Below are 27,881 nucleotides of genomic sequence, written 5' to 3' on the forward strand. Positions count from 1 at the left end.
CAGGTGTAACTGATCAATTTGATAAATACCGCAAACACATAACAATTCTAATTTTAGCAGAATTGTATTGATATTATGGGGTAGATTGTGACTAGTATGTATATTCCAGGTAGTACAAAGAGTGAGTATTAACCTATGAATACTTCTTCCATATTATCATTACTTGATATCAAAATGTGTTAGGTTTAATGTCATGATGACAAGACTTTTTATTAACAAGGTCAATATTTTTCTGTTAAATTGATTAGAAATGTTTAGTAGTCTGCTGGTATGCTTTTTGATATTGTTTGATTTTGGTCTTAGCTTATATATTAATATTTGGTTTTAAGCAGCTTACTTATTAACTATTTTTCAATATGAGTTTTCTATAGTAATTGCTTAAAAAACATCTAAATGAAGATTTCTTTCAATTTATAATTTATTAGTTTTTTGCATTTAGATAAGAATTTACTCATTTTTGTTACAATCTTTAGTTTGCTTCTTAGTTTCAATAAAATATTCTATAACGGTTACTGAGAAAGCATTATTATTTTTTTAATGGATATATGTGTTCCTTACACTTAGTACATATTTAAAACAAATATTTTTCCCATATCAAGGAAGTGGATTTATGAATTACTGCATCAACTTTGCTTAGATGAAATGCATGCTTATCTTAAAATTTTCTTTGTGAATTTTTTCAACCTATTCAATTATTAAAACATTTGTAAGATACCTATATTTCTAAATTCAAATGAGTTAATAGAGGTAAGGCTCTTAGAATAGGTCCTGGTGGTGAGTAAGCATTTAATACATGTTATCTTTATCCACTCTCTAGTGACTTACAAAAACGCACGATGCAAAAGCTCCTTATGGTAGAGTCAGATATTTGCAAAAGAAGTGAAAGAATTTTGAGTTTTTTGACTGGGTAAAAGTTTGTATTCCTGCCTGTGAGTGCACCTGAAAATGAAATGCATGCTATGCCAAGTGGCATCACATATCACATATTTAAAATTGTAATTAGGTATTTAACTTTGAAGTGTCTGGTTCTAGGAGGGGAAATTAGCTTTTTGGCGGTTTTACAGATAATTTAGTTTAAACATCTTTGCTCTTAAGGACATTAAGAAAAATTGAAGAATTGTAAGCCTCAAGAATGCTTCACCCTTTACTTGTCAGTCTTTGTAGACTAACAAGATTACATTCACTCGTTGACAACAGAACAGTTTTGAGGAGAAGTATTAGTAGAGAATGGAGAAACATTTTCTGAATGTAGGTTTTGAATGAAAGATCGTTTCCAGAGCACTCCAGTCTGATAAAACCCAAACTAGTTATAACCCACTGGGATTGGATTCTAGAATTTGTGAGAAGTATCTAAGCCACTGATTTGAATCTTATGAAGACTGATATGTGTGTCAGTATGATTGTTTGCCAGGTGGTCTCATTCCCTTGTCATCATTCTCAATTTATCTTCTGTTACATTGTGGGACTATCAGAGTCTCTTGTGACTGAAAATTAAATCTAGAATGTATTACACAGATAGTTTTAGGAGAGCATTGTCAGAGACTATGTGATTCACTTAGATTAATGAGTAAGCATATTTTGTAGAAGCTAATGAAATTGTACATTCCTGTGTGACTGAAAAAACTGGCTTGATTTAATAGGCGCAAAAAATTAACTTTCAACTGCTCCCTCCTATCTTCTTTCTTGTTTTTCTCCTTTATTTCTTTCTTCTTTCATTCATTTTCTTATAAAAAATTAACTGCATCCTTCTGAAAACTTTTTCATATAAATATGGTGCGCTAATTTTTTTTATTTTAGATTTCCTTTTATTAAAGGGCTTGAGATGTTAAAATGGTGCTAATGAAAAACAAGCCACGGCACTGTTGATCATTGGCATACAACTGTGTGGTTCAAGGTGCTGTGCTATGTCTTCCCATCAAATAGCTGTTTTACTTCTGCCTTCAAAATTGCATGCAGATTTCTCTTGTAGCCAGCTCTAACTTCAAACCATTCAAGGGAGGGATTTCTAGGAAATTTTGTTAGCTTAGCTAAATTGACTTGTGTCATAGGTCTTTTTTTTTTTTTTTTTTTTTTTTTAGCAAGGTTGTTTTTGACCACAAGTGGCCTTTTGGATTTCATCAGATGAGCATTTAAAAGCCATCAAAGGGTTTAAGCCAGCTAGAGTGAAGTGGGGAAGGCGATTGGGAGAATAACATGAAAACATTTGTGATCAGATTTGCATTTTGGATCTGCATTGTAGAAATTGGATTGGGGGTGACTAAGGGTAGATATCAGTAGCTTTATTAGGAACTGAATGCAGTGGTCCAAATGAGAGATTTGCAGTGGCTAGGCTGTATATGGAGGTGAAGGTGATGGAAACAAGTAGATGGGTTTCAGAGATATCAGGGGATAAAGGATATAGGCCTTGGAGCTGGAATTGCTAGTGGTTGAAGGAGATGAAGATGCCAAGATTTTGAGTTTGGTTTGGATATTTTGAGTTGTGGTTGCATTGAGAATATCCAGATGGAAATGTTCAGTAGCAGTGTGATGTTAGTATGAGTCATTGCTATAGTAGTACAAGCACCTGTAGTAGTTGTTAATAATATTATCATTGTCTTACTTTCTGGAGGCCTGAAACCATTTCTGATTTATTTATGGGTATTTAATATATTGCTCATTCCCTGGCATAGACTAGGATTAATTTTTTAAAATATATTTTTATTGGTTTCAGAGAGGAAAGGAGAAGGAGAGATAGAAACATCAATGTTGAGAGAGAATCATTGATCGGCTACCTTCTGCATGGCCCACACTAGGGATCGAGCCCACAACCCTGCATATGCCCTGACTGGGAATTGAACCTGACTACTGAGCCATGCTGGCTAGGCTAGGATTAATTTTTCATCTCTCTCTCTCTCTCTCTCTTCTCTCTCTCTCTCTCTCTCTCTCTCTCTCTCTCTCTCTCTCTCTCTCTCTCGTCATAATCACACACTTTCCACTCTTTTCCCAGGGCTAACCTTTCTACTTCTGTTATTCTTATTTCCTTCTAGTTCCTAGAGGACCCTTGGTTTTTATTGCAACTCTTCAGTCTTGCCTTTTTAAGACAAAAGCAGCCTGAGGTGAAACATAAACAAACAGGCAGTGAGCTGGATTTAGCCTGTGGGCTATAGGACCCTTGCGCCTAGTCCACTAGGTGTTCTACTTATTTTATTTTTAATCTACTGGCTCTCAAACATATTTGTTTTTTCTATCATATTCCCTCCCTGCCCACCTCCCCAAAAAACTCTCTTTAGACCTTTTCTCCCCTAAACTACATACCATATTACTTTCCCATTACTACTTTTTAAAAACTTTAATTAAATGTATGGGGTGATATTGGTTACTAAAACTATACAGGCTTCTAGTGTACAACTGTATAATACATCATCTGCATGTGTATTGATTGCATTGTATATTTACCATCTGAAGTCAAACCTCCTAGTACATCTTACTTTATTTTTTCCCGATTGAAGGTCATCTTTGACTACTTCTGTCTAGTAAACCCTTAGTAATCTGACTTTCCTGTTGCTGTCTCAAAAATAATTATGGCTTCCACTCTTCTAAGTAAGATGACTACTTCTTGATCTCCTTTCTTTATGATCTTTCCTTCTGTAGTATTTATATGGTTGTTTTATATGATACCCTTTGAAATACTATACCATGTTCTCCCTTTGACTTTTATGACCCTGGGGTCTCATTCTCCTCCTATCTCTGATGGCTATATTTCACTACGTTTTAAAAAATTGCAGTAACACACAGAGACACACATACACTAACGTATATAACATAAGCCGTGTACCTTAAGGGTACAACTTAATGGACTTTTAATCATGCATACATTTGTGTAGCTATCACCCAGATCAAGATATAGAATATTTCCAGCATCCCAGAAGGTTCCTTCGTGACTCTTCTCAATCAAGGCTACCTTGTGACTCTTCTCTGCCAAGAGGTAGCCTTTATTATGACTTCTATAAATTTAGATTTAGTTTTTCCTGTTCTTGAACCTCATAAATGAAATAATGCAGACTATATGGGCATACTCTTTTGTGTCCAACTTCCTCCACTTGTCATTATGCTGTGATAGTGATCCATGTTGTTGTGGTAGCTGTAGTTCATTCTTTTTAAAACACTGTTGTGTAGTTTTCCATTGTATGACTATATCACAATTTATTTACTCTTAGTTGGTAATAGGGTTGTTTCTGGTTTGGGCTATTGTTGCTAATGCTGTTATGAACATTCTTATACAGGTCTTTCAGTAGACCTGTGCCCTTATTGGAAATGTTGAAGTTCTCAGATAGAAAATACCACTAAGTTTGAAATGTATAAAGGAAAAGCTTTGATTATATGGAACTGGCGTTTTCTGGAGAGTTAAGAACTAGAGGTAAATGGTCTAGACCCCGTTTCCCATCATTCTTCTTCTTTTGTCTGCCTCCTTCCTGTATTTTTAGGATGCCTAGGACTGTTGATGGATTTTTATAGGGCAGGGGGGACTGGAATGGAGAGCTTATTAATAGAGATAACAGAAGCATCAAAACCTTAACAACAAGGACTTCACCAAGGCCTCTGTCTCAAGACCTTGAAGGGAAGTCTGAATGGCCTGTAAAACTGCAGGGTCCGGACAGAGCTTTCGAGGATGGGGTATAGAACCAAGAACCTAGCGAGCTCCAGCAAGGGAGGTGGAGTTGACACAGAATGAAAGGTTTCAGCAGCGCGGCACTGAGGGCATCCTGGGGATGTGAACCACATGTGACCATTCGCTATCAACTCTATTAAAGTCACTTAAACACACACACAATACTACCAAACAACAGCCTAAACATAGAATACCTGCTATACAAATACAACAGATAAACAGTAAATAAGCAATATGAGCAACTGCCGTGTACTTGCTGTGTCAAATCAAATCTCCTGGTACCATCCATCCAAAACAGAATGCCATTTCTAAATCCTTCATATAGAAACTGGGTTCCAGGCCTTGTGAATAGTCAGTGCAGATATTTTAACTGTTTTTTATATGATAGCTGGGCCATAGTAGGTGATCTTGTTGGGTGAATTTAAAGGCCATGTCTGGAGTGGAGCCATCTTCAGTTTAGTGATAACTGAAATCTTGGAGACAGATAACATAATTTAGGGATATGAGAGCTGTTGAGTAGATGCCCTCCGGGCCCTCCCCATATTCTTGGCATCTTATCTACTTCTTTGTGCTCCCCCTACTTCCAAATGCCTGCCAATATCTGCTTTACTTTCCCCAAGGGCGTTGAGGACTTTCTGGAAGCCACCGGACTAGAAGTCCCTTGCCTTTCTAGACTTCTCCCCCCTCCTCCACTCTCACCCCTACCCTCAGGAGGTCTGGAAGTGCCATGGAATTAATACCCAACTCATACCACAGCAGCCCTCAACCAATGATTGACCCTGGGTTGGTTAACTCTGAGCTGTTGTATTTTGTACTGGGTCCCAGAGTTTTCTAGTGGATTATGCTCCAGCTACCCAAAATGTAGCTGGCTTTATAACATAGCCTTTAATTGGCTGCCTTCCCTTCCCTGTTTCACTTCCCTGCTCCCCTATCTGTGTTCTCTGCATTTCCCCAAATAAATTACTTGCATTAGGGCTTGTTTCTGGGAATCCAAACTAAGGCAGATCTTTTGGATAATACCTGCAGGTAAAAAGCATACAGGGGAAGAGAGGAAGACCTGTTTGTTTGTTTATTTTTTGATTAGCAATTATTTTAATTTTCAACTACTTGAAATTTCTACTTGGATGTGCAGTTGATAATCTGAAACCCGACATGACCATTCTGAAATCAAAACATAAAAAAGACTGTTCCTATATTGATTAGGAAAAGAAGATATTTAGGATTTTGTCTGTGTGCTTTCTTTCCATTCATATCTAAAGTGGAAACATTTTAAACGAATTCAGTATGTACTGTGTGTTCCTCATTTTCTGTGATTTGGGTGTGAATAGCACTTTAACTTTTACTGTAACTTTACCACTAGCCATTTTTATTTGATGATCTGAGTCTTGGCTTGAATTTCTGGAATCTGGGATTGGTTAGTTTACATGTTGATTTACTCTAGAAGTGTTGCCCTCAGAGCTAGTTTAGTAAATATTCCAAGCGCCACAATAAACACAAAATGTTATAATTCACAATAAAACTCCTGTGTGTAATACCTAGAAATCAATCTCTTTCAGAAGTAGCCAATTTTATAGATTATTTTAAGAGGTTTTATTAATATTGTATAGTGGAGTTTCTCGAATATGTATGATTCATAATTGATGACTTTCATAGTTTTGCTTTAAAACATTCTGAACTTTCAAAAACAAATGCAGTGTGACATGCAAAGCAAATAGGCGGTGAATATAATGACCCCAGGGAAGTGTATTTGTTTAGGTTTAATAAATTAAAGCAAGTCTTCTACAATTTTATCATTAATTTGTTCATGGTAAAAAAAATGATATGATTTAATTTACTACAAGTCATTCATGTCCTTGCTGAAATGATTATGTGTCTCCCACCGCAGTAAGTTCTTCAGAGTCAGTTTTAATGATCACCATCATTTGGCTGTACCATAATTTACTTCATATTTAGGTTGTTTTCAGTTACAGCAGAAATGGTGGTTTGATGTTCATTCCTGTCCACAAATATGCCTCAACATTTTGAATGACTTTATTAGGATTGATTCCTAGAATTGGAGTTACCAAGTCAAGAGCATAAACATATTACATATTTTAGGCATTTGCTATACTTTCTGTGATATTGGCCCTCCCTGGTTATTTGCCACCAAGTTTGCTATTCTTTTTGACAGTGAACACAATTTGTTCCAAACAAGTCATTCCCCCCCCCCCCCCCGGGGCAGTAAAGCTGTTGCTTTTCATGCCTTGCCCAGCCCTGGCAGAACTGCTGCACTGAAGGAGCTGGAAGGTGGTGGTGTACGGGGATGGCTTCAGGCTACTCCCACTGCTCTTATGCCAAGTGTAGCAGCTTTTTTTTAAATGAAAGCTTCTCCATTTCTTGTACACCTTTGGTCATTTTCCAGAGTTCTGAAATAGTTGTTCTTGACAATTTTATGCAGTTTTATCATTTTTTTTTAAAAGGAGAATTGCTGAACTCTTCACTATTTTGGAAATTCTGCTTTCTGGGTCCAGTTTTAATTGGAGTGTTGAAAGCTATATTTTGAGTGAGCCTTAAGTAGAAAACCTGTCCACATCATTAATGACTTACATTATACTTTTTTTTTCTTTCCTGGGGCCAAAGATCTTATAATTTTAGAGCTAGAGGGGATCTTAGTTCCACTTTTTTTTCCAGGTTAATAATTGGAAACATTAGCGCCTTGTGCAGTTATTGCACAGATCTTTGGTGTTCAAATTGGATTTTGAAATGGATCACTCATGTATCAGTCATTGCTTTGCCTCTCCCTGTGCAGGTGTAGGTACTGATTCTGTTTCTCTGCAGTTTCAGGCCTTTGCCACTGAGCTAATCCGGCCCAGGTCAAAGACGGCATGAGGATTCTCAGCCTTGCCCAAGAGTGAGGCCTGACATGTGTTGTGCTACCTTGAACTAGAATTCTGCTCAGGGATGGGGCCTAGCCATCTTATTTAAGTCCTCCAGGAGGTTCTGATGCACGTCAAGTTTGATAATGGCTGGCAAAAGGCTCAAAATGTCAAATGGTTGACATTGTCATTAGTTCTGTACACTAGAAATTTGGATAGTCAGTCTGCTGCTGTTTTTCATCACAGTTAAGATCACATTTATTGTGAGACACACCATTGTTTTATTTATTTGGGGGAAAACCCTCTGCAATTTAACTATAAAATAATGCTTTGTTTTTCAAATACTGCAACTTTATTTTATGTATGCTAGAAAAGCCTTTAAAAGGTAATATTTAAAATATCACTTTATGCATACAAAAAAGGGAAATTTAAGTAAAATAGACTGATCAGGGCATTGCTTAAACTTCTTCACATTCAAAGACAGATACATCCGTCCTTCACTCAGAGTTCTCATTGTCCATGTTTTCCCATACAACATGATCATCTGTGTCATCAAGAGTTAGTGAAACAACATTTCTTTTTTTTCTAAATCTTTATTGTTGAAAGTACTACATATGTCCCCTTTTTCCTCCCCTTGATCCCTTATAACCTGCCCTTGTCCCAGGGCCCCAACTTACCACCTTACCACCTTATCCTCTGTGTCCATTTGTGCATACAAGTTCTTTGATTGATCACTTCCCACCCACCTCCGCCTTCCCTCTAAAGATAAAACTTTTCTTAACGAGTGTTTTATGATCATTTCTGCCTTTTTCTCTCAGCCTCTGATACTGATTCTGTAAACTCTGATGTGTATGCACAGACAACATAACTAAGACAGGGCTGTCACCTGGCTGACAGTGATTATAAGATGCATCTCAGTTTTAGATGTTTTAAGTGTTAAAAAAATAAACCAGTGTGGGTTAGAATCAAAGAAATATGGTGGCAATTATGGAATAGTCTATATTTGCTTATTCATTTTCTTCTATTCTAGAAATATATCCTATAGATTATTCTGTATACAGCTGGCCTCATTCATTCTTTTTTGTTGTTGTTTTTTGTTTTCCTCTAAATGATTTTTTTAATTTTTTAATTAAATCTTTATTGTTCAGATTATGACAATTGTTCCTCTCTTTTCCCCCCATAGCTCCCCTCCACCCGGTTACCACCCCACCCTCTGCCCTTACCCCTCCCCCACCACTGTCCTCATCCATAGGTATATGATTTTTGTCCAGTCGCTTCCCGCATCCCCCACACCCCTTTCCCCCCCAAGAATAGTCAGTCCACTCTCTTTCTATGCCCATGATTCTATTATAATCACCAGTTTATTCTGTTCATCAGATTATTTATTCACTTGATTTTTAGATTCACTTGTTGATAGATGTGTATTTGTTGTTCATAATTTATATCTTTACCTTTTTCTTCTTCTCCCTCTTCTTAAAGGATACCTTTCAACATTTCATATAATACTGGTTTGGTGGTGATGAACTCCTTTAGCTTTTCCTTATCTGTGAAGCTCTTTATCTGACCTTCTGAATGATAGCTTTGCTGGGTAAAGTAATTTTGGTTGTAGGTTCTTGACATTCATCACTTTGAATATTTCTGGCCACTCCCTTCTGGCCTGCAAAGTTTCTGTTGAGAAATCAGCTGACAGTTGTATGGGTGCTCCCTTGTAGGTAACTGACTGTCTTTCTCTTGCTGCTTTTAAGATTCTCTCTTTGTCTTTTGCTCTTGGCATTTTAATTATGATGTATCTTGGTGTGGTCCTCTTTGGATTCCTTTTGTTTGGGGTTCTCTGCGCTTCCTGGACCTGTAAGTCTATTTCTTTCACCAGGTGGGGGAAGTTTTCTGTCATTATTTCTTCAAATAGGTTTTCAATATCTTGCTCTCTCTCTTCTTCTGGCACCCCTATAATTCGAATGTTGGTATGCTTGAAGTTGTCCCAGAGGGTCTTTAAACTAGCTTTGTATTTTTGGATTCTTTTTGCTTTTTGCTCTTCTGGTTCGGTGTTTTTTGCTTCTTTGTATTTCAAATCTTTGACTTGATTCTTGCGATCCTCTAGTCTGCTGTTGGGAGTCTGTATAATATTCTTTATTTCAGTCAGTGTATGCTTAACTTCTAGTTGGTCCTTTTTCACAACCTCGAGGGTCTCACTAGATTTCTTGAGGGTCTCATTAAGTTTATCGGCAGTCTCACTAGACTTATTGAGGGTCTCACTAAATTTATCGACAGTTTCTAGAAAATTCTTGAAAAACCTTAAAAGTGTGGTTTTGAACTCTATATCCAGTAGTTTTCTTTCCTCCATTTCTGTCATTTGTGTCCTGTTTCTTTGTCTCCACATTTTTTATGCATTCCTGTGTCAATAGAGTGGCTTTCTGTGCTAGGTGTCCTATAGGGCCTAGTGGCTCAGCCTTCCCAATTATCTGAGGTGGACACTCTTGATGCACCCCCTTGTGGTCTTTGTGCACAGTCTTGTTGTAGTTAAGCCTTGATTGTTGTAGGTATCACTGGGAGGAATTGACCTCCAGGCCAATTGGCTGTGAGAATCAGCTGTGTCTGCAGTGGGAGAACTTCTGTGCTGGAGACACCCCTCCAGGGCAAGACTTGCTTCAGTGGGGCTTTGGTGCTCATTGAGGCTGCCCCCTGAGTGTGTCCCTTATGGATCTGAGGAGCTGCAATCTGGATGGTCCCACTCTGACCACCGGGTACACTGGCTCCTGGATCTCTAAGGAGGTGCTAATCTAGCCTCTGCCTGAGGCTACCCAGCAGGAGCTCAGCTGTGAATCAATGCAAGTTGTGTGGGGCCTTGGGCCAGCTGCAGTTTGTTAGGTAATTTTCAGATTGCAAAGGGCCAGGCCTTTCATATGCAAAAGCCTCTGTGCACAGCTTGGGTGGGGCGAGGTCCCAGGGGATCAACAGGGCAGAGCAAGCAGCTATGGCTGCTCCTCAGTCCTGCCCTCAGAGGCCCCGCTTCTCAGTGTCCCAGCAATCGCTGCAAGCACCTCTGAGAGAAAGCTGCCTTCGAGTTCCGACTGATGCCAGACAGTCCAGTTTCCCCCGTATGAGTCTGGGTCCCCAGAGACTTGCCCGGAACTGGAGCCCAGAGCTTGAGACTCCCTCCCAATTGAAAACGACAACCGTGCCTTCAGCTGCCAGCCTGCTCCGCATGCACCTCTGAACCTTAGTATTTTACTTCCGCACTGCACCTCCTCTGAGTCTCGGTATGCTTTTCTCTTTCCTTCTGGTTATAGAATTTCCACTCAGCCAGCCTTCCTGTGGTTCTGGATGATGTCCGTTCCGTCTTATAGTTATATTCTTGAAGTGGTTGTGCGAGGCAGCAATCTCCGGTGTTTACCTATGCAGCCATCTTGGTTTCTCCCTCATTCATTCTTTTTATACTAGTTTATCATCCTTAGTTTAGGCCTTGGTTATATTTAGATTGTTAAATCTTTTCTTCGAGAACCTCCTTGTCTTTAAGAGTATTTTAAATCACATTGTTAGTCTCATGAAATGTAGCTTACCCTATGGAATAATGAATATATTAGTTAAGGTTCTCTAAAGAAATAAAACCAATAATATGTATATGAAGAGAGGGAGAGAGAAAATATGAATGAATAAATGAATGAATGAATGAATTGGCTATGTAATTGTGGAGACTGCAAGTCTAAAATCTTCAGGGTAGATTGGCAAGCTGGAGACCCAGAAAAGACTTGATGTTACAGCTGAATTCCTTCTTGGGGGACCTCATTCTGTTTCCTCTTAAGGACTTCAACTGATGATTGGGTGAGGCCTACCCACATTTTGAAGATGCCAAGTGGAGAATACAGAATATATACATATATATATATATATATATATATATATATATATATATATATATACTGTATTGAAACTTATATTTTAGTTGTTTAAGGAAGACACTCAAGTTACTATTTAATTGAATAATCAAATAACAGCAGAAAACAATAATGTAGGTAGAGACTATTTAAAATTACACACAGTGTATATTGTTGTAAGATTCACCTTTTCCCTATTATTGTTCTTTTTAAATATGTTTTTATTGATTATATATAGAGAGGAATGCAAAGGGATATAGAGAGAGAAACATTGATTAGAGAGACATTGATTGGCTGCCTCCTGCATGCCCTCCACTGGGTATCAAGTCCACAAGCCAGGCATGTGCCCTGATGGGGAATCAAACTGGGGACCTCTTGGTTCATGGGTCAACACTCAGCCACTGAGCCACTCGGGCTGGGTTCCGTGTTCTTAATGAAAGCAAACCTTTTTCTTTAATAGGTTGACTGGCAAGATATAAATGAAACTTTTTAAAAATAATCTGTTGGTGCAACTTCCATCAAATACCAGCAGTGTGGTATTATCACCAAAGCTAGCGTAGGACAGAAATAGATGACAATTTTGCAGTACATGGATTAAAATTATTCTAAACACTGCACACTGTTTTCTAGTCAGGCTTGTGTATATGGATAATTTTGAATACTAGGTAGGATTAAAATATAATAAATCCAAATCCCATGAGGCAAAACCAACAATCAGCTTTGTTGATTTAGTATAATCCTTAATGTGCAAAACTCAGATGCATTTGAATATATGGTTACATATCATTTTTTCTACATATTTAAGGTCAACTTTCATTCGTGAATATAATTTGTTGTTGATGCAATCAGTATGCCAGTATGTTTTGGATGAATTGTTGTCTTTTAGGTGGTTTTGGATCTGCCAAGTCTCTTCTCTGAAATAAAAATGTATAGGTTGAAGGCAGAACACATTTTTTTTTCTCAATGGAGCACCTTACAAAATGATGAGCATTAAAAATACTTTTGCTTTTATTAGATATGTAATGAAATATTGAAGGGATTACAAAACTTTTAAACAGATTTGTGATACATCTTTATAATATTCATTAACTCTGTGTGAAAAGAGAGGTTAAGAGAAGAAATTAAAAGCCCCTATTTGTATTACTTGAGAATGCAGCATCTGTGAATCTCATATGACTGCGCACTGGGCAACTTCAGGCACCAATTTTGTTCTACATTCCAATATTGCTTGTCAGAATCAAAGATAAAAATAGTTCTTTTCTTCTGCATTGCTATAAAAGGACTGTCTCACAGCAAAGCATGTGGTGCCAGGTAGGCAGTGTTTTTAAAGGTCTGGAATGACTTTTTGGGGGGTGGTTCTTATTTTAAAATGAGCTAAACTTATTAACATATAGTTAATTAGTTTTTTAAATAGAGGGCCAGTTAGATAAAGGCTATTTTCCCCCCCAAGTTGATCTTATAAATTCACTTTGCTTCTAATTTAATGATTTAGAAACAAAATAGCCTTATGATTCTTTTTTTTCCCCTGTTGAAGGTCTTATGGCCATACACTTAGCTTAGCTGATGGAGGCATGCAGAGCATGATCCAAACTGAGCCTCTATATTTTCCTTTTTCCACATGGATTTTCTCATCTTTGACTGCATGACTCTCAGACTGTGGCTTAATTTTTACTGGGATTTAATTTAATTTAGAGAGATTTGAAAACTGTGACAAATTTACCTAGATTCTAAAATTAATATAACTGACAATTTCTTATTTCAAGTTCAAAACCTCCTAAAGAAATGTAACCTTCTGGTATGGTAGTTCAGAATTTTAGTTTCCATATTCCAGGCTCTCTTCCAGGCTCTGTGTTTGAGATTGAAGGATCTGTAAACTAAACGACATTTCAAAGTTGCTGCCTAGGAGTTAATAGACTGAGGGAGGCGACATGCAAGGACTTCACGTGACTTGTGGCCTTTATGCAAGGACATTTTGAAATAATTTTCTTTGCTTAAAAACAAAATTGAAAATGGAACCCAAGTTCATTTTTATTTGTATTGGTTAGGAGCCTGGTTTAGGAAAAACAAAATAAAAAACACAAACAAACAAAACCCTGAAACCCAATTATTTGGTTTATGTTACTAATAGTTAGAGAATCTGTTATCTATCTTCCTGCCTCCTTCATGTTGACTCACCCTCAGACTGTGCAGAGGCAAGATGAGGACCAGCAATGCAGGTATGTATCTGAAAATTCAGCTCAAAAGAGAACCTCTATTCTCTAAAAGTCTGAACAGAGTTCTGGACTTGACTCTAACTGGTCCTAGTTGGGTCCCAGGTTCATCTCTGAACCAATTCCATGGTCAAGGGGATTGGATTTTACAATCATCTGAGATGGAAGTTGTTTGCCCACCTTGGCACTGGGATCAGCATCAACCCCACCCGAAGTGTGTGGAGGGAGAGCAGGGAGTAAGTAGTGCCTCTCCAGAGGACATTCAGGTTATTGTTCACAGAATCGAGTGAATGTGGCTCTGATAAAAACGGTAAATGTCCGAAGTCATCATGCCTGTGACTTTGAATTTAAGCTGGCGTATCTTTCTCAGAAACTAAAACAGTCATTTCTATTGAGTAGCTTGTCCATTGAAGGCACATTTAACTGATGGCAACAGAGACTCCAAATAACACGGGCTTAACACTACAGAGGCTTATTTTCTCTGGAGTTTGGCAGTCCAGATGTAGCATTGCCATGACAAGACCAATGTCACTTCGAATTGCTGCGGCTCCCGCAATCACATTTGTGGTGTCTGTCAGTTGTCTACCTCGCTTTTAAGGTGTTTTACTAGGAAGTTCTGTTCAACAACTTTCACTTGTATACCATTGGCCATAACTTGGTAACATGGCCCTATATACCTGTAAGGAGGTCTGGAAATGTAGACATGTAGATAGGCATAATGCTAGTCCTAATAATGAACCCATGTGTGTTTTATTAGTAAGGAAGAACTAGTGAATGCCTATTAGGTAGGTAACTAGTAGTCTTCAACATGTATTAACTGATATGAATGACATAGGAGGTTTACTTAACAACCCAATGAATTTATATATTTAAGATTTAAAACTCATTCTAGAAGTAGATGGTAACATAAGTAAGGAAACTAATATCTACCCTATAATTGATAACAAAGTGTGCATTAAATGAATATCAGACAAGGTCATCAATGGAAGAGTTAGAGATGATGCTGGTTTTTCCGTCTCTAGGAGATTTGGCTAAGTACAATGCCCTTTACCAAGGTAGGGACATGGAGGAGTGCCAGGTTTTCAGCAGAAGTCAAAGAGTTAAGTTTTGGACATTTAAAACTAGATATGCTGGCATCAGATGACACTCAGGTGATGTCATTTGTTCACCAGCTGCACATTTTGATATCTATTGTGCATTTTCTGGCAGAGGACAGAGAACTGGATATTTTAGAAATTCTCTCCTCTCTTCAGTTTCTCTCTTTCATCTGTGATCTAGGTTACTAGAAGTTATGGAGAGTTGGGTCCAAAGGACCTTAAAGTCCAACTTTATTCCCTAGAACAAGAGAAGTCTTGTGTAGTCAAGCATAGCTTGGGTGTGTTGAGGATGTGAGATTCAGCTGTCTTAGGTTTGGCAGTTCTTCGTGGGGTGAAGGATTGAGGGGAGGTACATGGACCTACCAAAGAGAGTGATATATACTGTAGTTAATTGATAATTTGATATGCTATTCCTAGGCTACCGGAGATTTATATAGAACTGCAATATTATATTCTAGGAGACATTTACTCAAAGGGGCTTTTATCTCTACTTACTGATAAATACCAGGCATTTGGTGGCTACACTGAACTCACTTGTCTTTCATCACTTTAATAACTGAATTATAGCTGTTGTTTGCTTTGAACTTTATTTAGTTCAACATTTATTAAGGGAACTTTTTGTCTTTTTCCATTATTCTAAATACTGAAAACATAATTATTAATATGGGAAAATGTTTTCAAGGTATGATGTGTTATCATTACTATTTACTAATCTCTGCCTTTTCATGTCATACGAGGCTAAATTCCAAAGAAAAGGCATTCCCCAGAGCTTAGTGGACATTTTGTAGGGATGCTATAATTTAACCATAAACATTGAACAAATACTAATCAGGCTAAGATAGTTTGAAAAACAAATAAGCACTACATTAGTGGGGACGACTGTTGTTTAAGGTCAATATTAATTGTTACTGCAATTAATAGAGTTCTGTTTATTTTTATATAATGTCATAATTGGCTCCCTGTCACTTTTTTAGAAGTGGTTGATCAAGTGTGCGTGTGTGTGTGTGTCTCAAGGTCTAGAACACACTACAGATCTAACTTTTGAGAATATACCCCGTTTGAGAAAGGGAGCCAAAAGTTTCTATGTTCAGAGAGTAAGTAGCTTCTCTAAAAGCCCTTTTAATTTGTACACAATGAGTGGTGCTGCCCTTTTCTTGTTGCAACAGTTGTTTGGATGATGTCACTTGTTCACAAGTCAGGCAGCTGGGCATTTTGAAACTCTATTGTCATTTTTTTGGCAGAGAGCATAGAAATAGGAGCAGTTATGCTTTCTGAAGGACCTTTTTGTATTTAAAAGCATTTTTTTTTATACAAGTAGAGGTTTTCTTTCTTTGCAGTCAATCACTAATTCTATTGTCTTATTTTCTGTATCTCCCCACCCCCCATCTATCCTTTTCTGCAGATGTAAAACTCTAATCATCTTACCCCCCCCCCCCCAAATATCTCTTCTTTCTTCAGCCTTCTTTTGACGAATGCTGCCACCTTCTACCCCAGGGGTGGGGAACCTTTTTTCTGCCACCAGCCATTTGGATATTTATCATTTGCAGGCCATACAAAATTAACAACTTAAAAATTAGCCTGTTGTATTTGGTCAGACATTTAATTAACTCACCCCTAGTGTCTTATCAGGGCCAGACCAAATGATTTCATGCGCCTTATGCAGCCTGGAGGCCCGACGTTCCCCACCCCTGTTCTATCCAGTTCTCCTAAGCCGAAATCTGCAAGTCATCCGAGATTGCTTTTTCTATCTTGATCAATAAGTTCTGGTGCTGTTCTGTAGTAGCAGTATTCCTTCTCCATCTATTCCTTCTACCCACAATTAAACACTTACCACTTCTCCGGGACTTTTGCCAACACCCTCCTAGACTCCCTGTCTCCACTTCTGCCCCTCTCCCATGAGGCTGCGCAATAACTGCTGGTATCATCTATCAAAAAGAAATTTGGATTATGTCACTCCTCTTTATGTCCTTCAGTGACCTCACATTGCCTATTAGTTGGATTGGGCCTAAGTGTCTAACAGTGTGACTTAGAACATGATACTTCCAAGGAGACACACAATGGTTCAAGCAAAAGTATTCTGGCTATTTCGTTTCTAACTATTACAGTATTTCAGAAGGCTAAAACATGATAAAGGTATATTTATACTTTATATTAAGAATTACATCTTCAGTATATATAGAACATGGGTGGTTATTGGACTTGGTATTTGTCATTCCCATGAATGTAGTTCTTTATATGTTTTTTTCCATATGTATTAATTCTTGAGCTCTATATCTCAATATATATAATAAAATTTATATTATTTAAAATTTTATGTAAATGATATACTATCATATATATGCCTCAGTACATTTTGATCTGATTGTGTGTAATTTATCATATAGCTCTAGTTCATTTATTTTCACCACTGTGTGAGTGTACCATAATGTATTCACTCTTCTATTGATGTTCATTTGCATTCTCTTTCCCCCATTTCTCAGCCACCCACAACCTTTTCAGATTAAGCTCCCATGCTCCTGGCCCAGTACTTTGGAGAAGAGGGTATATTATTATTTGTGGCTGCTGTTAATCCTTATAGTTTTGGCATGTTGCATATCTTAAAAAATGAATGTCTTGGTTGCTCGGCATTGGTAGCTGGTTTGGGCTCAAGCAGGGAGTACCACTGTCTTTCTAGATCAGCAGACCTCCCCTCACCTAGCAGGGCTGTCCACAGCAGTAACTGAAGCGAATTTCCTCTTTTCCAGCTGCTCAGGGCCCTCCCTGGCAAATGCTTTCTCCTCCACTTGTTGCTTGGCCAGGTGACTTCTGTCATCCACATGGCTTCGCTGCAGAAGGCCCCGTGAGGAGGCTATGACGCCAGGAGTGTTGTCCCCCTCAGCCCTCCAGTCCAGTGGTCCTCAAAGTTTAGCCTGCTTCAGAACCACACACAGGCCTGGCCTCACTCCCAGATTTCTAATTCAGAAGATCTGGGATCGGACCGGAGAATATTCATTTCTAATAAGTTTGCAGGTGATGCTGATGCTGCTATTCCGGGGACCATACTTGGAGCATCAAAGCTTTAGGCCAACATTTTCTAACCTATTTTACTTTTTTTGACTCATGGGCCCTTTTAATATTAAGGTGTAATTTTGCATCACCCACATAAATTTTAAAATTGTTTTATAATTTGACATGTTATAAAGAAGGGCTTTAAATTAAAAAAATTGTATCAGCATAATGTTAAACATTGTGGTGGTCTAGAACTTCACTACCAAAGTTTGATCTGTGGACCAGAATCCCTGGGAATTGGTAGGAATGTAGGCCTGAGAGTCTATGTAGACCTAATGAACCAGAATCTGAGATTTAATAATATTCCCAGGTGATTAGTATGCATATTAAAGTTTAAGAAGCTGCTCGTATAGGGCTCACATTAAATCAAATCCTAGTAATATTCAAAACAAGAACATTTCAGATTTTAATGTTTAAAAAGTGGCACATGTTTTATTTACTTTCATGGAAGGAAAAACATAATTTCTTTGAAAATAAAAAGAATATATCAAATTTGGTTTTGGTACCAAGTAGTGAAATTAATGATGCATTATAGAACAAAAATGGAAAAAAATGTATTCATGTTTGGAATTATTATTAATTGTACATAAAATATCAACTGCCTTATTTTAATTTTCATGAAGTAATAGATTTTTGATTGCTACTTGTAATAACTCTCTGTAAATAACACATTATGTGTATGGAGAGTAGTTTACCTATAAAGTAAAAGCCTAATTGGATATAATTTTTGCTATATTTATTATTATGATTTTTTTGAAGTCATAGTAGGAACATCTTTCACCAGATAATTACAGTTTAGGATTGAAGATTGTCTTGAGGCAGATTTGCAGAATACTTATCATTTTAAAATGCTCTTATAACTTGTATTTTAATATCATTGTTCATTATTCCTCTTTTCTTTAAATACTGTCAATGGGGATAATAATAACACAACCTCTTAGGGTAGAGAAGATCAGAGTTTTATATGTAAAACTTAGAAGAATGCCTGGCACATAGTATGTCTTCATAAGTGACTGGATCAACCCCACCCTCCTCTTCCTCTTCCTCGCTTATTCCTCTTCCTCACTATAGTTATTTTAATACATAGCAGCTCAGGTCAGAGAAGTTAATTATCTGTATACTAGAGACCCGGTGCATGACATTCATCCCTCAGCCAGGCTTGTGCCCTCTCACAGTCCAGGAGCCCTCGGGAGATGTCCGCTTGCTGGCTTAGGCCCGCATGGGGAGCAGGCCTAAGCCAGCAAGTGGACATTCCCCTGAGGGGCCCTTAGTGCTGCCGCAGAGGCAGGGAGAGGCTCCTACCATCACTGCTGCATTTGCCAGCCGTGAACCTGACTTCTGGCTGAACGGCGTTCCTCTTGTGGGAGCGCACTGACTACCAGAGGGCAGCTCCTGCAATGAGTGTCTGCCCCCTGGTGGTCAGTGTGCATCATAGCAACTGGTCGTTCCCCGTTCAGTTGATTTGCATATTAGCATTTTATTATCTATACTAGAGGCCCGGTGCACAAAAATTTGTGCCGCCAGGGGGGAAGAGGGGTCCCTCAGCCTGGCCTGTGCCCTCTCGTAGTCTGGGACCGCTTGGGAGATAACAACCTGCTGGCTTAGGCCTGTTCCAAGGTGGCAGAGGGCAGGACCAATCCCTAGGTGCAGCCCCTGGTTGGGCTCAGAGCAGGGCAGATTGGGGAGTTGGGGCAACACCCCTTGTGTTGCACAGAGCAGGGCGAATCGGGAGGTTGCAATGCCACCCTCAGTCACGCTCAGGGTAGGGCCGATTGGGGGGTTGGGACACCACCCCCTGTGACACTCAAGGCAGGGTCGATGGGGAGGTTGCGGCACCACTCCCTGTCATGCACAGAGAAAGGCCAATCAGGGGGTTGGGGCGCTGCCCCCTGTCACTCATAGAGCAGGGCCCATCAGGGGGGTTGGGGGTTGTACCCTGTCACGCACAGAGCAGGGTCGATCAGGGTTTGGGGACCTCCCCCCCGTCACAGACAGAGCAGGACCGATCAGGGGGTTGAGGAGCTCCCCCCTGTCACTCACAGAGTAGAGCCAATAGGGGAGTTGGGGCACCGCTCCCTGTCACACACAGCAGGGCGAATCAGGGAGTTGGGGCGCCGCACCCTGTCACACTCAGGGCAGGGCCGATGAGGAAGTTATGGCTCTACCCCATCACACACAGAGCAGGGCCCGTGGGGGGGGGGTGTTGGGGTGCCGCAACCTGTCACACACAGAGCAGGGCCGATCAGGGGGTTGGGGCACCGCACCCTGTCACACACAGAGCCCCAGGGTGATCAGGGGGTTGGGGAGCTCCCCCCTATCAGGCACAGAGCAGGGCTGATCGGGGGGTTGGGTGCCTTCCCCTGTCACGAACAGAGCAGGACGGATAGGGAGGTTGTGGCCCCACACCCTGTCACACACAGAGCTGCAGGGCGATCAGGGGGTTTGGGCGCTGCCCCCTGTCACACTGATCCCGGTGCCGGGAGGCCTCGCTGCTGCTGATCCCGGTGCTGGGAGGCATATTACCCTTTTACTATATAGGATAGAGGCCTGGTGCATGGGTGGGGGCCGGCTGGTTTGCCCTGAAGGGTGTCCTGGATCAGGGTGGGGGTCCCCACCGGGGTGCCTGGCCAGTCTGGGTGAGGGGCTGAGGGCTGTTTTCAGGCTGGCGGGTGACTGAAGCTCCCAACCACTCCTTTTTTTCTTTTTTTTGTCTTTTTTTTTTCATTCTGGGCCAGCTTTAGCTCTGAGGCTTGGCTCCAGCTCTTAGGTCTCTGCTGCTGAAAGCAGGTATCTGGTTTGTTTGGGTTCTATAATCGAAACACTGTTTCAACTCCAGCTCTGAGATCCCTGCTGGCTGAAAGCAGGTTTCTGGGGTTTTGTTTAGCTTCTATATTTGTAACAATGTTTCAAACTGCAAGCTCAGAGGCCGGCAGCAGCAGGCGGGGAACATTGGAGTTCTCCCTCACTGAAGCAAGCAAGCCTCATTTTCGCTTCAAGTTGCCTGGCTGCCGGCCGCCATCTTGGCTGGCTGTTAATTTGCATATCACCCTGATTAGCCAATGGGAAGGGTAGCGGAGGTATGGCTAATTACCATGTTTCTCTTTTAATAGATAGGATAATAAAAGCCTTCCTGACCGTTATGGTGGAATGATCAGAACAACCAGTTGCTATGATGCTCACTGATCAACAGGGGGCAGATGCTTAATGCACGAGCTGCCCCTGGTAGTCAGTTTGCTCCCACAGAGGGAGCACCGCTCAGCCAGAAGCCGGGCTCACAGCTGGCAAGCACAGTGGAGGTGGCGGCAGCCTCTTCCGTGCTAAGGAGCAAGGGCTTCTGGACTGCAAGAGCCCTGGACTGCTGGCTTAGACCTGATCCCCAGGGCCTCTAATTTTGTTATAAAAAGGAGAAAGGAAAGAGCTGTGGATGCTTCTAGATGAGATAAATTGAACTGTGAAAGTTATTACATTTAATCTCCATTGCTTCAGGGAGGAATGGGTGGGTATGTGTATAGGATATAAAGCTTAAGCTACTGTTACAACAGAACAACTAGAACAACTGGTTGCTATGATGCACACTGACCACCAGGGGGCAGACACTCAACTCAGGAGCTGCCCCCTGCCTGCTGGCCAACCCTCTGGTCCCTCCCTGCAACTGGGCCCTAGGCTGGAACGAGGAACCAAGGGTGGATGGTGGCAGATGCGGGCAGTGAGGAAAGGAGTGGGGGGAGGTGGAGAGGAGATAAGGAGGCGGGGAACCACATGGTGGCTACATGTGAGCGGCGAGGGGAGGTGGGTAACCTGATCAGCCCTGATCGCTAGCCATGCCTAGGGACCCCACCCATGCACGAATTTCATGCACCAGGCCTCTAGTCCACTGTATAAAGCCAAGGGGTGGACAGGACACAGTACAGAGTCTCAGCTATTTTTTCCAGGCAGCGGAGAGTACAGCACATGAGTACTAGAAAATAGTGTCTAGGGGTGGACAGCTAGGTTCAAATAGGGAGTAATCAAGGTTGGAGTCTGTGGTGGTTGTTAGTGTTACTGGCTTTTCTTTTTTTAAAAAATATGATTGGTCCTTTTATATAATTGCACTTTCTAACTCCTCTTGGCTGGGGTCATTTGTAACTACTTCATGCCATTGAATTAGGAGCAGAAATTTTGAGTGTCATGAGTTGCCTGTGTGAGGTCCTCCAAAACTTTTCTTACCTCTGGAACAGTGATTGGTCATGGTTAGGATGACGACTGCTCTGACAGCTTGGGTTCCTGTGTGACTGTTTTATGTGGAGCACCCTTCTACTGTCTGGTTGTTAAATAGGATGGTCAAGAAATAGACCTTAGTTGTTTTAAGCTTCTGAGATTTGAGGGTTTTTATTATTGCAGCAATATGTGATCTGTATTGACTAATACAGATTTTTTTTTTTGTTGGGTTTTGAGAACGACAAAGCCATACATAGGATAGCAAGTGTGGAAGTGTGTGTTTGGGGGGGGGGGGTGAGCTAGATTCCCCAAACCAAGGAGCCAGAAGCTTACCAAGGAGAGTCATTAGGAGTGTGAGCAAATCTAATGTCAGTCTTGGGACACAAGATGGAGAGAGGGGTTGAGATCTTCCTGCCTCCTCTTCCCATGCAGAGAACTGACACACTAACACAAGCACATACATACAATGTGGAGTATGTTTGGTCTACCCTTTGTCAGTGTGAAAACAGTAACTTAAAAATCAATGTAGAAAATAAATACAGTGCATAGAAAACCAGGATTTAGGAATAATAACTATGTTGGGGGGGTTAAAGACTTTTTTTAGTACCACAGAAAGTAATATGTTTCCCTATCCCCTCCTCATCATACATGTTTACATTCACATATTTTTACATGCTCATGTGTATATAATCACATAATATTTTAATCAACCCTACTTGTGATAACAAGGCATTACCTCATGAGGCCTATCTGTATACAATATTCAAAACCTTCCTCTTCCTCTCCTCTCACACTCCTGATCTAACTAGTTCTTCCACTCCTCCATCCCTGCAGTACTTAGCATTTTCTTTATTTATTTAATATGTTTTTCTATTATTATTTTCCTCTATTCTCACCGGAATGCAAATGCTAACAGAGAAAGGACATGTTTTATCCATTTTGTTGACTGACAACAGAGCCTGATACACAATAGTGTTTGTGGAGCTGCATGCAGCACCTTCGTGAAGGCGAAACAGGAACAAACGGGATACAGATCTGCCAGGTGTTCCAAGCGGAGATTCAATCCGAGGCAACGTTGTGATCTGACCACATTTAAACCACAGTTTTAGTCCCTCGCTCTCATTCTGTATCTTATAAAATAGCTCCAGTCAAGCAGATAAACTTCTTTGTGAAATCTTCCATATGTTGTGTGTAAAGACTGAATTTTGAAGGTAGTACAAAAAGTGGGAAGGAACGTGGGCTTTAGAAACAACCCACTTCATTGTTACCTATTCGGTGTGACTTGGGCAAGTTACTTAAACACGGAGTCTAAATTTTCCTTTCTGTAAAACTGGAATAAAATGTAGTGGGGCACCTATTGGGTGGACTTAATACACAGTTATGTGAAAATGCTTAGCACATGGTAGGTACTGGTTTATACTGGTTCTCTCCCCCCCCCCCCCCCACCTCTCCATAAAAACAGCTTTCATTACATTTTTTATTTAATATTATTTAAAATATTTTCAACCTAGTCAATTTCCAGTTGACTTTTTTTGTGAGATTATTTTAGTAATCTATGTCCACAGAATTTCCCAAATATTTACAGAGAGCCCATACACAGCATTCACCAGGGTGTGGATTTCTTCAGACATGATGGAAAAAGCAGATTATCTGGATTTTAAGTGATGGGTAGAAATTTAGTGGGAAGAACTGGGAAGAAGGGTAAAATTCCAGGATAAAAGGATTGGAATTCTTTAGGTGTTACTGTTGTTGTTTCAGTCTTGCGCATCTATTTTTTGCATGGTAGCACTTGAAGGTCTACATTCAAGGTTACCATTTGCCTGAAATTTTGAAAAATTGATTCCTTTTGGAAGTGGTTTCTTTATTTGCAAACTAAAATGGTTTCTTAGTCTTGAAGTTGATCTCTGTTGGTCACCCAATTTCCCCCCCCCCCCCAATTTGTTTAGTTGAACTAGACATGCAGATTTTTATAGGCGATTTCAACTTATTTGACCTTTTTCTATTATTGATTTTTTTCTTTTGAGAGTGAAGAAGGAAGAGGGATAGCGAGATAGAAACAATAATCAGAGAGAGACATTGATCGGGTGCCTCCTGCATGCCCCCTACTGGGGATCGAGCCTGTAGCTCAGGCATGTGCCCTGACTGGTAATGGAACCAGGGACCTCTTAGTTCATGGTTTGATGCTCAACCACTGAGCTACTCTGGCTGGGCTTGATTTTTTTTTTTTTGTAAATATAGTTACAAAAGCTTTCTTTAGCTTTTAAAAATAATTTAATTTGTGTGTATTATAATGAACTATTATTTGCTTCAGTGCCATTATGTGCTTAATGCAGAGGTTGTCAACCTCGCTGCACACTGGAATCGTTTGGAGAGCTTTGAAAATACTGATGCCTGGGCTCGACCTGCATCTGAGGTTTGGCCTTGGAACCGGATTTTTAAAAGCTCCTCATGTGATTCAACTCTGCAGCCAAGCGTAAGAAACCATTGGCTTAAAGGATTTCGGACGTAACTGAAACATGCTTTCCACTGGGGAAAGTAGGTAGCTGTGGCTTATCTGAGTGGTGTGATCAATCTGCCTTCTCAATCTCTTACTTAGAATACAGTGAACTGATTAGAATTGGGGTGGTAGAATGAAGTCCTTGACTTTGTCAAAGCACTTTTATTGTTAGTCACCAAACCATAAATGGAATTAAAGCATATGAATGGGTAGAATACTTTTAAGGCCTTTAAATTCCCGTGTGGACGGGAAGGAATAATAGTGCTTGTTTTGAGCTCTATGCAAATTCAAGTCCTTTGGCTCATGATTTAAGTCAGACATGAACAAATACGTTTTTAGGACCTGTAACAAATACTAATTTATTGTTAGTATAGTTAGGCAAACATTGTTCTTAAACTCTTGTTGACTTTGTCACCTACTTTCAATGTAATAAGTACTCTGTTACCATAAGAAGGTCTTTGTTTACTCCAGTAACAAGATGTTGGACAAGGACTTGTAAACTCAAGTAGCTACCTCCCTGAGGTATCAGAGAGCTTCCAGAAGTAAATCAATCTGAACTTTAGAGTATTCGTAGCTTTTATTCTGAAAAGTAATCTAGCCTACTTCCAGCTTGGAATTTGGAGCTGAGGTCAGGTAAGGGATATTTACTGTAATTTCATTGTTTGGTTTGAAGTATTGTGAAGTTCCAGAACACACCATATTTGTAGTATGTACAGCAATAGGGCTGCAAATTTCTTTTACTTCTATGTGACCGACCGTATTAGTACGGTGTCTGAATACAGTGGGACTTAGTGAATTGGTGAATAGGATAATCAGAATTGTGTCCAAATCCTAGGTTTTTCTATTTATTAGCTCTTACTTGATTTATTTAACTTATTTAGCTTTAGTTTCCATATCTGGAAAATTGGGGGAAATAATACCTAAGTTATTGAGTGTATATTATAATGAAAGGTTTTAGATTTTTAATACAGTACCTGCCCAATGTTGGTCTGTAATAAATAATCTTTCTGTAGTTTCGAATTTGAATTATTCTAGAGAATTATTCTAGTAAAAGTGATACCTGAGAACAAATTAAGTTCTAAATTTTCTTTAATAATGAATCTTATGAATAATGACTATTTGGGGTGATGTATATAAATCATATTTTATGAAGAAAATTTCTGAATATTTCTGAATTTTTAATAAACCATGGAATCTCCTGATAAAGATATTAATACCTTTGTTTATCATGATAGGTTTTATACATTTTCATTATGTTTAGAGACATTTTACAAGAACTCATGATTCTTACAATATGAAAGGAGAAATTGGAAGGTGGATAGTATAGATTAGGCAGTATAATATAGTAAGGCCATAAATACCTAGATGCATATCTACCCAATGAAAATATAAGTGAAACCTAATATAGGTCATGTTAAAATGTAGCCAAATAAAATGAATTTTTTCATTAAAAAATGGTTATTTCATTCCTTTGTGTGCCCAGATAAGATGATAATAGTAATGACTCCTCTTGTTTTCTGCCTTTCAAAATTGCTCTCATTTTTAAAGGCACAATTCATATGTTGTCTATTTTATAGTCTACTTGCTCTCTTCCCCATCACACACCGCTTACAAAGGAATCACTTTTCTCTGCATTCTGTCAGCATGCGACCGCTGCCTGGCACTGTTTCATTGTAAACGCAGTTAAGTGTATGGCATTAGGTTGAAGGTTTCATGGGGTCCCACCAGCTTTGACATCAGAGAGATGTTAATTTTAATCTTTACTTGCTCACTTTCTTTGTAAGGATTTCGCCTTTCTGTGCTCAATTTTCTTACTGTAAGACAGATGGGGATAAAAGCTTCTACCTCAAAGTGCTGTTGAAAGATTCAGTAGTGTCAGTGGCCTGAGATAGTAAGTGTTCAGTAAATGGTAGTGAATATTGTTATTGTTGCCGTTGTCTGTGTATGGCATGCTATTTATTGTATGTAAATATGATATGTGACTTAAATAAAACCTCCTTCTCCAGACTGCACTTTTTAGGACAGGGAACCATCACGTGGCATTTTACATAAGGTTTAGTAAATTAACAAATACGTGTTGATTGAGCACATTAACTTTCACTTTTACTTGGATTTTAAAAATAGTATTGGTAGATAACACAAAATGTCGTAAAAGTTGTTTTCTAAATGGCTTTGTTTTAAAATCCCTGCAGGTAACTTCTTTTCCCATAACTTCAGTGCCCTGAAACCCGAGTATTCCACCAAGATAATATGATAGGCACTTTCCGTGGTTTGGAGCCATATCCTACTTAGACGAATGCGGGCCTTCCAGAGGTCCTGAGAGCTTGGTACAGAGCACACACTGCTTGCTAGTTGGCGCGGCAATAATGCCATCTCTGCCTCAAGAAAGAGGTAAGCTCACTGATTTCATCACATCACAGAATACAGATTATAGATCATCACTGCTGGCTATTCATAACAATTAAAAATTGGGGATTCTTAAAGAACCAGAACTTAAAATTTTACATTTTTCGGGAGGGCATTTGAGTTCTCTGGTATGGAATTTTTATTATTTCAATGATATTTGGTTGGTTTACGTTTCTCTTAAAGTTATTCAGGGGCCTTCTGCCTTGGATCTGAATACAGAGCTGCCTTTTCAAAGCACACTGAAAAGGAGAGTCAGAAAGAAGAAAAAGAAGGGAACAATTACAGCCAATGTTGCTGGGACAAAGTTTGAAATTGGTAGGTCTTCTCAAAATCATGAGATTGTCATACCTGTTGGAAAGTCTAATTTGATGTTGAAAAAAATGTAGAAATTCAGAGAGATACTCTTTTTTATGTAATGGATTTTTAAATGCCTTTTATAAAATTTTATTTTTTAATGAGATATTTATCATGTTGATAATCTAATAGAGCATCAGTGTAAATGAAAAACTTTAGTTATTATTTAGAATGATTTTGATTAAACTCAATCTTAAAATCAAGCATAAAATAAGAACATTAAACAGATTAAAATGTTAAATAGAAATTGAACAGTTTAAAATTTGAGATTTTTATTAAACAATGAGAACCTGAGAAAGAATAGAGTAAAAACATTTCTCTCATTTTTAAATAAATCTTTTGAAGATACTGTTGCTTTTTATTAATGAAATTCCAGTATTTCTGTCTAAAAAGTATCTGCAGTGTAGAGAGCAGGTAAGAATTAATTGCTTGAAATTAAGATACTTTTGCCCCGCACTGCAAAACTCATTATGAATAACAAGCACTCAAATAATATTCCTCTTTTCTTAGTTATTTCGCATTAAAAGAGTTGAGGAAAATCATATGAACCTCAAGGATATTAAATTTTTTTTAGCCTTTATTAATATTTGAGAATCTCGTTTTCATTTACATTAATTCATCAAAGCTCAGCAACATTCAGTGAAATATTTCAGTGGGATTGAAGTCCCCCAACACTCTATTCCAACAGGTGGTCCTC

At 39.2% G+C, this 27,881-nt stretch overlaps 1 protein-coding gene across 5 annotated transcripts in view; it reads left to right on the top strand.

The window, feature by feature from the left end:
• The window catches only part of TTLL7 (tubulin tyrosine ligase like 7), a 141,203-nt gene that overhangs the window by 21,018 nt on the left and 92,304 nt on the right, over window positions 1-27,881 (top strand). For all 5 annotated transcript variants that reach the window (XR_009451954.1, XM_059689058.1, XM_059689057.1 and 2 more), the window contains exons 2-3: window positions 26,617-26,815; window positions 27,014-27,145. Coding sequence is in view for 4 of the 5 variants with exons in the window: in XM_059689058.1 (XP_059545041.1) it covers window positions 26,791-26,815; window positions 27,014-27,145 (157 nt within the window). In the remaining variant the exon portion in view is untranslated. The remainder of the gene's footprint in view (window positions 1-26,616; window positions 26,816-27,013; window positions 27,146-27,881) is intronic.

The sequence above is a fragment of the Myotis daubentonii genome, chromosome 3, assembly GCF_963259705.1.
Source record: "Myotis daubentonii chromosome 3, mMyoDau2.1, whole genome shotgun sequence".
NCBI classification, from domain to species: Eukaryota; Metazoa; Chordata; class Mammalia; order Chiroptera; family Vespertilionidae; genus Myotis; species Myotis daubentonii.